Source organism: Stigmatopora argus, chromosome 8 (assembly GCF_051989625.1).
Source record: "Stigmatopora argus isolate UIUO_Sarg chromosome 8, RoL_Sarg_1.0, whole genome shotgun sequence".
Lineage (NCBI taxonomy): Eukaryota > Metazoa > Chordata > Actinopteri > Syngnathiformes > Syngnathidae > Stigmatopora > Stigmatopora argus.
In genome coordinates, this window is record NC_135394.1 from 6,001,973 (window position 1) to 6,014,607 (window position 12,635).

Here is a 12,635-nt window from a genome sequence, read left to right on the forward strand (position 1 = left end):
AATAATGACTTCTGTGTGTACTCAACAAGGACTTCTGTTTGAAGAGAATTATAGTGCACCAATTAAGTTCAAAATGAATTTTAAAACATCAATTTAGCTAAAAACTAACTTAAACCACAAAACATAGGATAATGGATGAATCATTTAATTCTAAAGTTGTTTAAAGCCTCCCAATAATAAATATTTTCATTATAATCTTTACTGTAAACTGATTTGTCTGAAATTGTGGCAATAAGGATGCAGTTAAAAAAAAAGATGTTATCAATTTCTGGCTCGGAAAGTTACTGCATCCAGTCATATTTTCGAATTTAAAGAATGTAAAGAAGAAGTATTGACCCAAAAATAATATACACACTCCAATGAACAAAAAAAGCCTTATTTTAATCAATCAACTTTGTTCCATTAACTTTAAAAGAAAAATTGAGACATTAAATCTGATGGAACATTTAGCCTTTCTGCAAAAAAACATTAACTCTTTCAATGCTTCTGACGACGATAGACGTCCAATCACAGTGCTCTTTTCATCCTTCATATTTTTTAACTGAAAGACGTCCAATCCATTGGAACTGGGAGCAATACAGGTGAACAAACGTAAGGTTCGACATCTCTCGCTGAAATTGACAGCCACAAAATTAAAGCAAATTTGAAGATTCAGCCGTCGCCCGTGTACAATTTCCGGCAGATTATAATTAAATTGGTTGTTAAACAACATTGTTCTTGGTGGATGGGAGTCCCGGGGAGTCACCACTCATCTGCGGCCCTGTTTGAGTCCTCGTCGGCTACGGCGCAGTCGAGACGCTCCACTCGGGGAAGCGCCAGGTCTCTTTCGTTGAGCTTCTCCAGGAAAGACGAAAGCAGTCTTTTGTTCAAATGGTCCGTGAGGGTCCTCTCTTCCTCGACGCGTACCGTCTCCACGTTTTTAGCCGACTGAGTGTCTTCCGCCTGGGGTTCCGAGGGGGCCGCGCGGTGGCTCAAGGACAAGCCGTTTAGTTGCTCTTCCGCGGCGGCTAGGTGGTCCGACGGCCTCGACTCGGCTTCCATTCGTGATATCAACGTGGTCTGCAGTGCGGCATTTTCCAGCTCTTTCAGTCTTTTACTGTCCATGCCGCGGACGGGAGATTGGGTTCCCATTGGGGGGCAATTTGGGGGAAGCTGGCCGCTTTGCTCCATGGTTTCCGAGCCAAAATACGACGTAAAAGAGGAAAAAGATTCTTCTGCGGTGGATAATGGTCGGTGGTGCCTCCGTGTGGACGTTCGTGACTAGCACACAGTGGGACCTCTACTTACGAAATTCTGTGAATATTGAACTCGCGGCGTGCCATTGATGTCGATATACGTCCAAATCGTGTAAACTGGGAAGACTGGCTCTCATTCGCCCCTCCCAGTCCAAAGGGATCGGACGTCTAGCGCTGCCAATGGTAGCTAATGGGTTAAAGGAGTCGCCTGTGACATACAAGTCGGAGTCGGCAGCGTTGGTAACTGGCGGCCATCTTAAAGCAGTGTTCATCTTTAAGGTGAGTGATTTTCTCCAGTAAAATTGGCAAAATCTCAATTTGGTTTTCATACTGTTTTGTTTAATGTGTCTATAATTTAAGATGTAAATTATCTATTGCAATTTCCGTCGTTTGTGAAAACTCAAACTGGTGTGACAATTGAGTAATTTATAGCTAGTTTAAAGTGCGCCTACTATTGACTATAGTGACATGCTTATTGAATAGCACCGACAAAAAATGGCCGACAAGCAATTACAGCCATTTGGGTTGCATATCTGAGCAGATGGTTCGTAGTTATTTGTATGCCAGGTCCGTGCCTATGGCTGGAGCTAGTCTTTACATCCTCATCTCCCATTGGTCTATACCTGAGTAAAGTCATCTATGATTGGAGGAGCAGCGTTGACGCTCCCTTGTAGAGCATCTTCGAACGCGACTGATCGACTGGTTTATCAACAGGTAACCAATAACGACTCTAAACACGAGATACGATATTATTCACGATTTTTAGCTTCATTTTGAACTTTGCGTGATTAAAAGAACAGAATAAGTTAATTTATGCGCTGCAACACCAGGTCCAAATAGCTATCAGTCCAAACTAGACTCTACTGTACGAGGCAAACACAATTTGCAAGTGGGAATGTGCATTAAAAAATAATCAATTCAATCGCAAAATCGTCTAAATTCGAGAGATCTATATATCGTGAGTCAAGAGTAAAATGGATTCTAGAGCGATGTATGTATTCGCGATCGAATTCCTTGCGTTCTCTTGGTAGCATGTTTTCCTTACACAATAGTACATGAATTATTAACACCGACATTTATTGTAATGTATTTTTCCCCCTATGCAGACGAGTGAAGCAAACCCAGCAGTAAAATATGTCTTTCAGAGATTTGAGAAGTAAGACGTCCTTTGTAACACATGCCTAATTTTTCTTGTAAAGTTTTAACTATTTCCGTCCCATTGACGATGACAGATGTCCAATAACGTGCCTCTTTTCGTCCCTCTTTTACAGATTTTACAGAAATGATGAGAGCTCTGGGCTATACTCGCTTAATTTCAATGGAGAATTTCAGAACACCTAACTTCAATCTGGTGGCCGAAATCATGTTGTGGCTCGTTAAAAGGTACATTGTTCTCTTCCTTACTTCCTTTTTAAAAAAATCTATCCATTGTCTCTCTTTAAAAGAAACACTGGGATTTAGAAACCGATTTTTAGCAACCTTTTTTATCAATCCAATTTGATTGAGTTGTTGCGATTGACTGCCCACCGATTCAGGGTGTCCCCCACCGAGTGTCCGTAGTTAGCTGGGATAGGCTTCAGCACCCCCCACGACCCTTGTGAGGATAAGCGGTTCATAAAATGAATGACTGAACTTGAAATGGTGCTGTTATTATTTGTGTTTTGATCGAGAGAGAACTCCAAAAGCAAATGTTTCATTTTGCACCCCAATCCCAACTCGTAGATATGAACCTCAGATGGACATTCCTTCAGATGTGGAAACAGAGTCGGACAGAGTATTCTTCATTAAGGCTGTGGCTCAATTCATGGTAATGTGCCGTCTCAGGTATATGAAGAATTTAGATGTTGTTTCATGTAACAAACATGCTGTTCCTTGCCGCAGGCAACCAAAGCGCACATCAAGCTGAACACCAAACGCCTCTACCAGGCTGACGGCTATGCAGTAAAAGAGATGTTAAAGATTACGTCCGTGCTATACGGTGCAATGAAGACCAAGCAGATGGACCTGCAGGACGTGGTGGAGGAAGACAGTAGCAAGTTTAAATTTGACATTGGATCACGGGTATGACGATGATTCATAGAGTATCAGACTTTTACCGTATCCACAGTCCTGTATCAGCATTAGGAATATGAATGGGGTCCCTAAACCCGGCGAGTCAAAACCATCTATTTGAAGTGCGTCTGAAGAATAATGAATCGATGAAAACAAAAATAGTGCAAAAAGTGCTGGTTTTAGTCTGTTTTTTCCTCCCAGATTTCTGACCTCAAAGAAGCTCGGCAGCTCGCATCAGAGGTTACGTCTAAAGGTGCCTCCCTCTATGATTTACTAGGAAAGGAGGTGGAACTTAGGGTGAGTGGCAAGTGCACATAAACTTTGAGCGATTTGGAATCTGTATTGTTCTGTAGAATATGCGTGTGTGCATCCAAATTATGTTTAGGAAAAAAGAACTGCGGCCATTGCCAGACCTCTAGAGATCGATGTGACTGAAAAGGCCTTGAGAGGAGCCATCAGAGAGGCGTTGGTTAGTGTTATGCTAGCTTTTATTTGACTGCAATTTCCCTTTTTTTTCACATTTTCAACGTAAAAAAAATGACATTTGTGTTTTTCACCCAAGGAAATGGTGGAGAAAACCAAAGAAATGCTGAATAGTATCGTTTCAGACGAGGCCAGTCTAGATGCCAAAATAGATAAGAAAAAACAGGACCTGGAGAGGAGTCGGAAGAGACTTCAGACACTGCAAAGTGTACGGTCAGTGAACAGTATTGCCACAAATTAAGAAATGAACTGTATTAGCTAAGCAATTATTTGGATTTGGATTGATAAAACTGACAGATATGTGAGTTTCATCAACTTTCCTTTAAGGAAATTGTGTGGCTAATTTGTTGTCTCTAAGTGTCACTGTAATACTGCGTTCAAATGCTACGTAGCATTCAGAAAAAAAAACCTACATCGCCAAAGTTAAAGTCTGCATTGATGTTGTACGGGCACCAATCACACGACAAGAAGAAAAAAAACATGGCGGGTCGGAATGCAGCATGTGAGAAAATTCAAAGTTAAAACAGTGGACCATGATCCTAGATTTTCATCCATTTGTATGTCGACAAATTTGAGTGCTTATGAACACAGGAGGTATTTTTTCTACTCCCTGTTGTGTTAGACCAGCATTCATGGACGAATATGAGAAGATTGAAGAAGACCTGCAGAAGCAGTATGAGATTTACGTGGCCAAGTTCAAAAATCTTTGTTTCCTGGAGTCCCAGCTCGAAGATTACCATCAGATGGAGCAAGAGCGGTTTGAGGTGAGTGCCTGTATTTATAATACGCACGCTATTTTTACGCCACAGTAATTTGAGTGATTAACTTTTTAACATGCAATACTTGGGACGCCTGCTATTTTTGTTATGATCCAGCTCGTTTTGGTGCCACGTTTTGAGTTTTTAAACTGTGACTGATGGGTGCAATGATGGAAATAAGACCACAAACACCCAATTTTAATGTTACCTTTGTATTAAGATGTCGTAACAGCTGGCAATAAAACTTCACTACCGTATTTTCACGACTATATGGCGCATCATATTTTTAGCTGCAGTGTCAGTAACGAGTGCTATTTCTGTATTTTAAACACACAAAGGACGCACCGTTTTTTAGACGCATATATATTATATATGAATATCTAACCGCAATAGCGCTGGCTACCGGAAGCAGCCTCGGACTCTTTTTCCGGTTTCCGGTGCGCAGTGACTGCTGGGATATATAGTTCTTGCACACTACACCCACACGCTAAAAACACGTTTTTAAAAAGGCAACGGAAGCAAAACTGAGTTCGGTTGTACTTTATTTAGCCATTTTACAACTTACTCACGTCATCATCACACACAAATCCATCAAAGTCCTAATTTTCTGTGTCCGAATTGAACAATTGTCCAATTTAGTCATCGAAAACGCTGAGTTTTATACGTTCGTCCAGGCGGCCACAATCCATTCACAAATAGTAGCTAGCTGGTAGCTAGCGTAACTTTTCCAACGGTGCTTTCCATGCTTCGTCAAGCTGTATTGATGTCGATGTATACAGGCCACAATCCATTGGGTGTATTGACAAAAGAACTACTACATATCTCAGCAGTCACTGAGCAGTACTTTGTCTACGGGAAAATAGTAGAGTCGGTGTACCCTATCAACTGATTCATTTCATTTTATCGTGATAACAATTTTAGTATTGGTCCATATATAAAGCGCACTGGATTATAAGGCGCCCTGTGTATTTTGGAGAAAATTTAAGACTTTTATGTGCGCCTTATAGTCGTGAAAATATGGTAATTTGAAAACCAAGCAGCTTACTGAAAAATTTCATGTGAGAAAATGTTTTTTTTATGTGGCTACATGTAGCAGCCTTCTTCCACAAAACCAACTGGGATTGACGCTAGCTCATTCCCAACAGTAATGAGGTCAAGCGCTACTGAAATTATTATTCAATTCTGCGCTCTCTCATGTTCTCCTTGTTTTCCTTTTAGGAGGCAGAAAACACTCTGAGAATGATGCAGCAAAATCTGAAGGAAGAGGAGGGAGATTTCATGAGGAGCTCACGTGAGGACCACACATAAAGCAAAGCATAAATAACATCTTTAAATAATGTAAAGATTCAGGATGCAACTGAAGTTGGGAAGGAGTCGTACCCTATTGGCCCGAATATAAGACAACCCCCTTTTTGAAGTTTCAAGTTTGAAAAAAAAAGAGACTTTTGAACACCAAATTCAATTTTTATACAAAAAATGACAGTACCTTATCTGAAACAAATGATTATAATATAGTCGAGAGAAAAAGGATGTTATTTTTGCCTCATTCAAATCAGGCAAAAACTGTCTATCACATCTTAATATTTGAACATTGAAATATGTCAACTAAATATGCCAATCAATGGAAAAATCTAAAAATCAATGAAAAGTAAGTTAACCAATCTACTGTGATAAAACAACAAAATTGCATTAACCAAAGTCGTCAGCATTGGCTTTCACCATATCTGGCACCATCTAGCCTTGTGAATGGGTATAATATCCAGACCAACACCTTTTCAGTCTTATTTCCATGCAAAAAAAACACTGTCTTATATTCAGGCCAATACGGTATTAGTAATTTGAGCCAATCTATTCCGGTCAAAGACGTGGACTCCGATGTGGACGTTCTTGAAGATGAAGACGACATGGACAGTGAGTTGGAAGAGTCACGGCCATCCAATCCACGGCCCATTCGAAATGGCTTAATGGCGGCTAAACACACCAGCGATTTGTTCAGTACGTCAAATATATTTTCTGGAGCATTGATTCAATTTGAACTATTCTGCCAATCTAAACCTGATTATTTTCATTGTGTTTAATGCAATTTGTTTAAATCAGTGAGCCACACTACTACTGATAATAGATGTAATGAATTCTTTGCAGGAAGAGGGACAAGATTTATTGGGAATATGCAGGGTGGAGACAGCGATGAGGTAAATGCTACCTTTATGAAATAGAGTACATATGTCCAATTCTGGTGCCCAAAAATAGGATATGATAATATGTAAATTTTTCATTAGTTGTACGCTGTTTTGTTTTTTTTAACTTGAACTTAAAGTTATCTCATGTTTTTGTGGTATTAGTATTTTAGACTTTTTTTCCTGTATCTCACCCAACTCTTTGCACTCACCTTTGCATTTAAAGCCCAAATTATGCATTTCCAGAAGGCCAATACAACCAAAAGCACAGGTTTGTGAGAACCCTAAAAATGTTTTGGTGTTTATTGAAAATCGATAGTCCTGAAATGTGTAGCGTTTCCATCTCAGATGTCCCTTATTGAATTAGCTCACTGTTTAAATTGGATCCATTAGTTCCAAGTTATACACAAGCATTTTTAGTCATTTAGGTAGTTATTGTGTTTGATTCCTTTAAAGATAATAATTACTAACTGCAGTGTGTAGTTTTTGTCATGGGTTTTCCGTCTTTTTTCTATTTCAGTCGGAAGGCAGTGAGATAGATGTAGATGAAGAGGATGAAGGTGAGGATGAGAGCAAAGACTTGGACGACGACAGTTTGGAGGACCGTGTGTCTCGGGCAACTCATACAACCAGGGGACGCAGGAGACCACCTCTTTTTGACGAGAGCGACAATGACTTTTGAACTACCCATTCTTTACTGTACTGAGATATTGAGCTACTCTGTCATGTAATCAGTTTCATATTACAGCTACTCAAAATGTGAGATCTTTTAGGTTAGGAGACAGAGAAGTGGTTAGTTAGCGCGCCAGCCTCACAGTTCTGGGGTCGTGGGTTTGATCCCAGGTCGGTCCTCACTGTGTGGAGTTTGGATGTTCTCCCCGGGCTCGTGCGGGGTTTCTCCGGGTACTCCGGCACTCTAAATTGCATCTAGGTATGAGTGTGAGCGTGGATAGTTGGTCATCTCCTTGTGCCCTGCGATTGGCTGGCCACTAATTCAAAGTGTTCCTCGCCTGGTGCCTGTAGGGATCGGCTCCAGCACCCCCCCATGACCCTTGTGAGGATAAGCGGTCTCAGAAAATGAATGAAATGTTTAACAGTGTGGGTAAAAAGTTCCACTATATCTTAAAACAATAACAGCCACAATCTGTTTCATTATTAACATGTAGTATGTGCACAATTTATTGTATTATATTATTTTAACATATTTAGGAATCTCCTTACCTGTTGTGTTATGTTTTTATTTTTCAATATTTTTTTTCTAATTTGTCATTTGTGCCTTTCATGGAAAGGTTTGAGGCTGGTGGAATAAAAACAAATTTGAATAAAGTACATTTAGTAGTCTATATTTATCCTTACATAACTGAAACAAACTTGGGGGGGATCTAGCTGGCATTTAGAACATCTTAATTAGATATAGTGATTTTTTTATAAGCCTCAACTAAGAACTTAAAAAAAACGTAATAGTTAATAGCATGAGTTTGGAACCTACCTTAATTCTGAAGCAAAAATCGGACGGATATCATGTTTATTTAAGTATGCGCGCCTGTTATAGTCTTAATACATTCATTGGCATGGCGACAAGTCTTTAGCGTCTATGACGATTTTCCTTGACCTCGATTTTTTTGCTAATTTAAACGTCAATGCTCATCCATAGAACTGACATATACATAAATTTGGTTGTCTAATGTTCACTAATCTCTACATTTAAAGGTGCCAAATGACGTCAACGGCGCTGTCTTGGTTGCACGTTGCTGTTGTGAATTTTGAGATACGCTTATCTTTTTCTTTTCAGACCTCTGCTGCATTCTTTTTGACGACAAATTTAAATAAAGAAAACACAAAAATAGCACTTAATCCGTTGTCGAATGTTTTTTTCACTGATCAGATTCAATGAAATATTGAAGCAGATTTTTTTTTTTTAAATATAGGACTATTTATGAATATGAATGAACAGTTTCATATCTTAATCTTAATTCAAAAACGGAATACTATTCTAGTAGTTAAATAGCAGAAAAGCGGACGCAGTTATTACCATATACGTCATCATCGTGCGCCGCGAGGAAGTGGCAGATGCCTCTTCGAAACATCACATCAAGTTAGAACCTGCATTTCGCCTCATACTGGTATGACACATTAGATTTAAACATTTTCCGTCTACATTTATTGTTGTCTTCTCATATTCCATTAACACAAAAGGAGGGTGGGAAGTTATAAATAGGTTTGACATGTTTGATCAGTAATCACCCGCTAGCAGTAGCTCAATTTCTACACTGATCAGAATCGCCGCCCTTCATAGTAAAATCGAAAACGAAATTATGCCAGTCACTTTGTTAGAATATTATTTTGAGGCTAAATATAGCCCGTCATATTTTTGCCTATAAAAAACAAGGCACCGACCATTCTCATTTTCGCATGAAAATATTCACGTCGATTGGCTTAGCAGCTTTAAAACACAAGTCACATGACAAAAACATGGAAATACATGTTCCCTTATATCTATCAATACACAGTCGATTTGATATTTTCAAAAAATACATTGCGTATGTGTATAATTGATGATCTCTCATTTTAATATCAGGTGAACAGCGGCTGCAGGGATGCCGAAGAAGTTCCAAAGCGAAAACTCCAAGGCGGTCACAGCCAGAGCCCGGAAGGCTGAGGCCAAGGCGGTGGCGGATGCTCGTAAGAAGCAGGAAGAGGATGATGCTCTGTGGCAGGAAACAGACAAACACGTTCTCAAAAAAGAGCAACGGAAGGTTGGCACTGAGCCTAAACTCATCTCTAGCACTTTATATACCACAGGTGTCAAAGTGGTGGCCTGGGGGTCAAATCTGGCACACCGCATCATTTTGTGCGGCCCGAGAAAGTAAATCACGAGTGCCGACTTTCTGTTTTAGGATCAAATTCGAATGAAGATTATAGATGTATAGGGAATATTTCCTGTTTTTCCCGCTTTTTAAATCAATACAGTAATCCCTCGAATATCGCAGTTAATGTAGACCAGACATGGCTGCGATAATCGAAAAATCACGAAGTAGGGTCACCCCTATTATAACTTTTTTTTTCCTCTTCAGTACTGAGAACTAGTAGCAAGAGTGGCTTCTGCTTACGAGTTTCAGCGGGGATTTTCACATTTTTATGAACTTTATAAAAAAAAATATATTTTTTTTCTTTAAAGAATTAATAGCAGAAAAAATCGAAGTAGTGAATTCACGTGAAGTGAAGATGCGATAATTGAGGTATTACCATTGTATTATTTTCTTTTGGTGTTGTTTTAGTTCAAAAAGAATTTTGTAAAAATCTGTCAATATCTAGATATTATATCTAAAATGTTTCCTCTTTCCCTTTTCATTTTTCTCTGTAAATAAACAGATTTTTAAAAGCACAATATTAACACTTTTTCCTTTTAAAATAAAAAACTAAAGGTTAAAACATGATAGAATTAATATTTGCCCTCTATACTGATGGAAAAAAATGTAAATACATTTGAAAAATTCTCTACAAGAGAATATTTGCTATTAAGAGGCTCAAAGAGAAGATTTGTATTAATTTTAATGTCCAAAAAGGATCTCTCCACAATCGGAAAATCTGTCAATTCATTAATCGATTAATTTTCCCAGTGAAACTACGATCTGGCCCACAACAAAAAATGAGTTTATTGGTCAACTGAATTTATATATATCATGGCTTTGCAGGATGACAAGGAGAAGAGGAGGCTGGAGGTTTTGGAGAGGAAAAAAGAATCCCAGCGACTATTGGATGAGGAGACTGCCCGGATAAAAGGCAAAGCCCAGAAAGAGGGTGGAAGTGGCGGAAAGGTGACCCGAGCCCAGATTGAGGAGGCCATTTCCAATGTCCCTCAGCCTCAGCAGTTAAATCCAAAAGGTGAACTTGAATAGTACAAATAAAGACAATGCGATGTTCGTAATAGCTGGTATTCCTTAATATAACATCTTAATCTGACAAATCCCATTTTTAATCCACAGACAAAACTCACCTGGAGATTCCGCTTGAGGAAAATGTCAACCGAATTATTCTAGAGGAAGGAACAGTGGAAGCAAGAACAGTAGAAGATGCCATTGCTGTGCTCAGGTAACAATGTTTTTATTGTGCTGTAGACACTGACAGTCGTATCAGTGATGATGATGATGATGCACTTTCATATTTTGCTTTTTCTTGCCATCACACCTGTCAGGGGTGTCTAAAGTTTTTCCTGCTAAACTCAAGGAGGCAAGGGCCAAACATGTCGACGATATATTCATTCAGATTCTACGGTCTCCTTAAAACAGGGGTGTCAGACTCTGTTTGGTTCGCGGGCCGCTTTAACGTCAACTCGATTTCACATGGGGAGGACCATTTTAGATATATTTAGATTTTTTTTAATTTTTATAAATGGATTAAAAGCCCTGAATATTCCGTTTTTTATAGAGCTAAAACAATGTTTATTTTAGCTTTTTTAATATATTTTTTGAGATTTTACAAAATGATTTTTTAACTAAAAACACAGAAAAAATGGATTAAAAAATTACAATTATTGATTTAAAAGGGGGAAAATCAGGAAATGTAATATAAATCTATACTCTTCATTTTTATTTGATCCTAAAACAGAAAGTCGGCACTCATGATTTACTTTCCCGGGCCACACAAAATGATGCGGCGGGCCAGATTTGGCCCCCGGGCCGCCACTTTGACACATGTGCCTTAAAAGAATCATCTGGTTACATTTCTAACATCCACTAGGCTCGCCAAACTAAAAAAATGATCTTTTTCTGCCAAAACCAATCAGATTTAGTTCGTTATGTAGACTTGAGTTGACGTTGACACCATGTCTTTTAGGTGGTGTAAAATCCAAAATGGATTACTATTTCACCAATGGGCAAACAAAACGCTCCAAGCAAGGGAGCAAAATAGCAAGGTTAAGTTTGCGGGTTCAAAAGCGAGGTCATGGCACGATTAAAAGCGAGTACGCTCCTATCTTTCAGCATCGCGCCCGAGGACCTAGACCGCCACCCGGAGCGCCGGATGAAAGCGGCGTTCACAACGTACGAGGAGGCCAACATGGCCCGCCTGAAGATGGAAAACCCCAACATGAGATTGTCGCAGCTTAAGCAGCTCCTGAAAAAGGAGTGGATGAAATCTCCAGAGAATCCCCTCAATCAGAAGTTTACTGCTTACAACGCAAAGTGAAGGCACTGGCCGAGACCTCCGTTCCCAGTGTCAAAACTCACATTGGCATCTTTTATGCACCTCAGAGACTTTTAGTGCAAACCATCATCATTCATCCAAAATTGAGCTTTGCCCAACACAATTGGATTTTCTTCATTTTCACACTTGAGTCCTTTTAACACTGCTTTCCATTCAGAAGTTCTGTTAATTGGTCCAGCTTCTTTCATATGCATAATTTATACCCATGTCTGGGTGACGTATGAAATCTGAGTCAATTAACAGGATGGGGAGGAAATGTCGGATGACCCAACTTGAAGAGGTTGCTGTGCCCAGTTAACGCTTCTGGTGGAAATCAGAATCTGTAACATTTCCAGGTATAGTTCAACCGTCTTATTTGTTAAGACCAAACGCCAAACGTTCATCTTAGATGGACAGTGTTAAAGGTTCTTGGACAAAGATTTGTTAACTACTACGTCTGTTGAAGACTAATGTGGGATGGCATTGTCATGACTTTGTTTTAACACCATTAAAAGAGAAGTTGAGTTTCACATGAAGATTGACTCATTGAAGTGAAGAAACTAGTGAATATCGGCTCTTCATTCAGTAAGTAAAAATGGGAATCCTGTTTCCCTTTTGATTCCAGTGACTAGTTTTTAATTTCCATCATCTCCAACAGAGTGGCCATTGATTTTCTGTGATTTTTTTTTTTTTCATTCTCCCCAATTATTAAAATAGATGTTGCCATCTGAGTTGAATCGAATGGG

General features: G+C 39.3%; 2 protein-coding genes across 4 annotated transcripts; both read left to right on the forward strand.

Annotated features, from left to right (window-relative positions):
* The first annotated feature begins 559 nt into the window (after window positions 1–559).
* cluap1 (clusterin associated protein 1) lies at window positions 560–8,048 on the forward strand. 3 transcript variants are annotated; one of them, XM_077607658.1, is made up of 15 exons: window positions 560–1,514; window positions 1,803–1,949; window positions 2,342–2,391; window positions 2,507–2,618; window positions 2,958–3,042; window positions 3,117–3,296; window positions 3,489–3,584; window positions 3,673–3,756; window positions 3,850–3,983; window positions 4,393–4,534; window positions 5,747–5,819; window positions 6,392–6,523; window positions 6,671–6,720; window positions 6,932–6,976; window positions 7,226–8,048. In XM_077607658.1, the coding sequence occupies exons 3-15, from the start codon at window positions 2,370–2,372 to the stop codon at window positions 7,385–7,387; spliced, it is 1,317 nt and encodes a 438-aa protein (XP_077463784.1). In that variant the 5' UTR covers window positions 560–1,514; window positions 1,803–1,949; window positions 2,342–2,369; the 3' UTR covers window positions 7,388–8,048. The 3 variants fall into 3 exon arrangements, with proteins under 3 accessions (XP_077463784.1, XP_077463785.1, XP_077463786.1); XM_077607659.1 differs by lacking the exon at window positions 1,803–1,949; XM_077607660.1 differs by lacking the exon at window positions 6,932–6,976 and having other exon boundaries at window positions 563–1,514.
* Window positions 8,049–8,719: 671 nt separating this feature from the next.
* Window positions 8,720–12,626, forward strand: ccdc124 (coiled-coil domain containing 124). Its single transcript, XM_077607542.1, has 5 exons — window positions 8,720–8,828; window positions 9,284–9,461; window positions 10,401–10,590; window positions 10,692–10,797; window positions 11,688–12,626. The coding sequence occupies exons 2-5, from the start codon at window positions 9,303–9,305 to the stop codon at window positions 11,890–11,892; spliced, it is 660 nt and encodes a 219-aa protein (XP_077463668.1). The 5' UTR covers window positions 8,720–8,828; window positions 9,284–9,302; the 3' UTR covers window positions 11,893–12,626.
* The last annotated feature ends 9 nt before the right edge of the window (window positions 12,627–12,635 follow it).

Excerpts from the sequence above, each read along its gene's own strand:
- cluap1 (XM_077607658.1), top strand. The coding sequence starts at position 2,370 with ATGTCTTTCAGAGATTTGAGAA. Across the intron at positions 3,297-3,488 it reads AATTTGACATTGGATCACGG|ATTTCTGACCTCAAAGAAGC; the intron begins GTATGACGATGA and ends TTTTCCTCCCAG. Across the intron at positions 3,984-4,392 it reads CAGACACTGCAAAGTGTACG|ACCAGCATTCATGGACGAAT; the intron begins GTCAGTGAACAG and ends CTGTTGTGTTAG.
- ccdc124 (XM_077607542.1), top strand. The coding sequence starts at position 9,303 with ATGCCGAAGAAGTTCCAAAGCGAAAACTCCAAGGCGGTCACAGCCAGA. Across the intron at positions 9,462-10,400 it reads TCAAAAAAGAGCAACGGAAG|GATGACAAGGAGAAGAGGAG; the intron begins GTTGGCACTGAG and ends ATGGCTTTGCAG. Across the intron at positions 10,798-11,687 it reads GATGCCATTGCTGTGCTCAG|CATCGCGCCCGAGGACCTAG; the intron begins GTAACAATGTTT and ends CCTATCTTTCAG.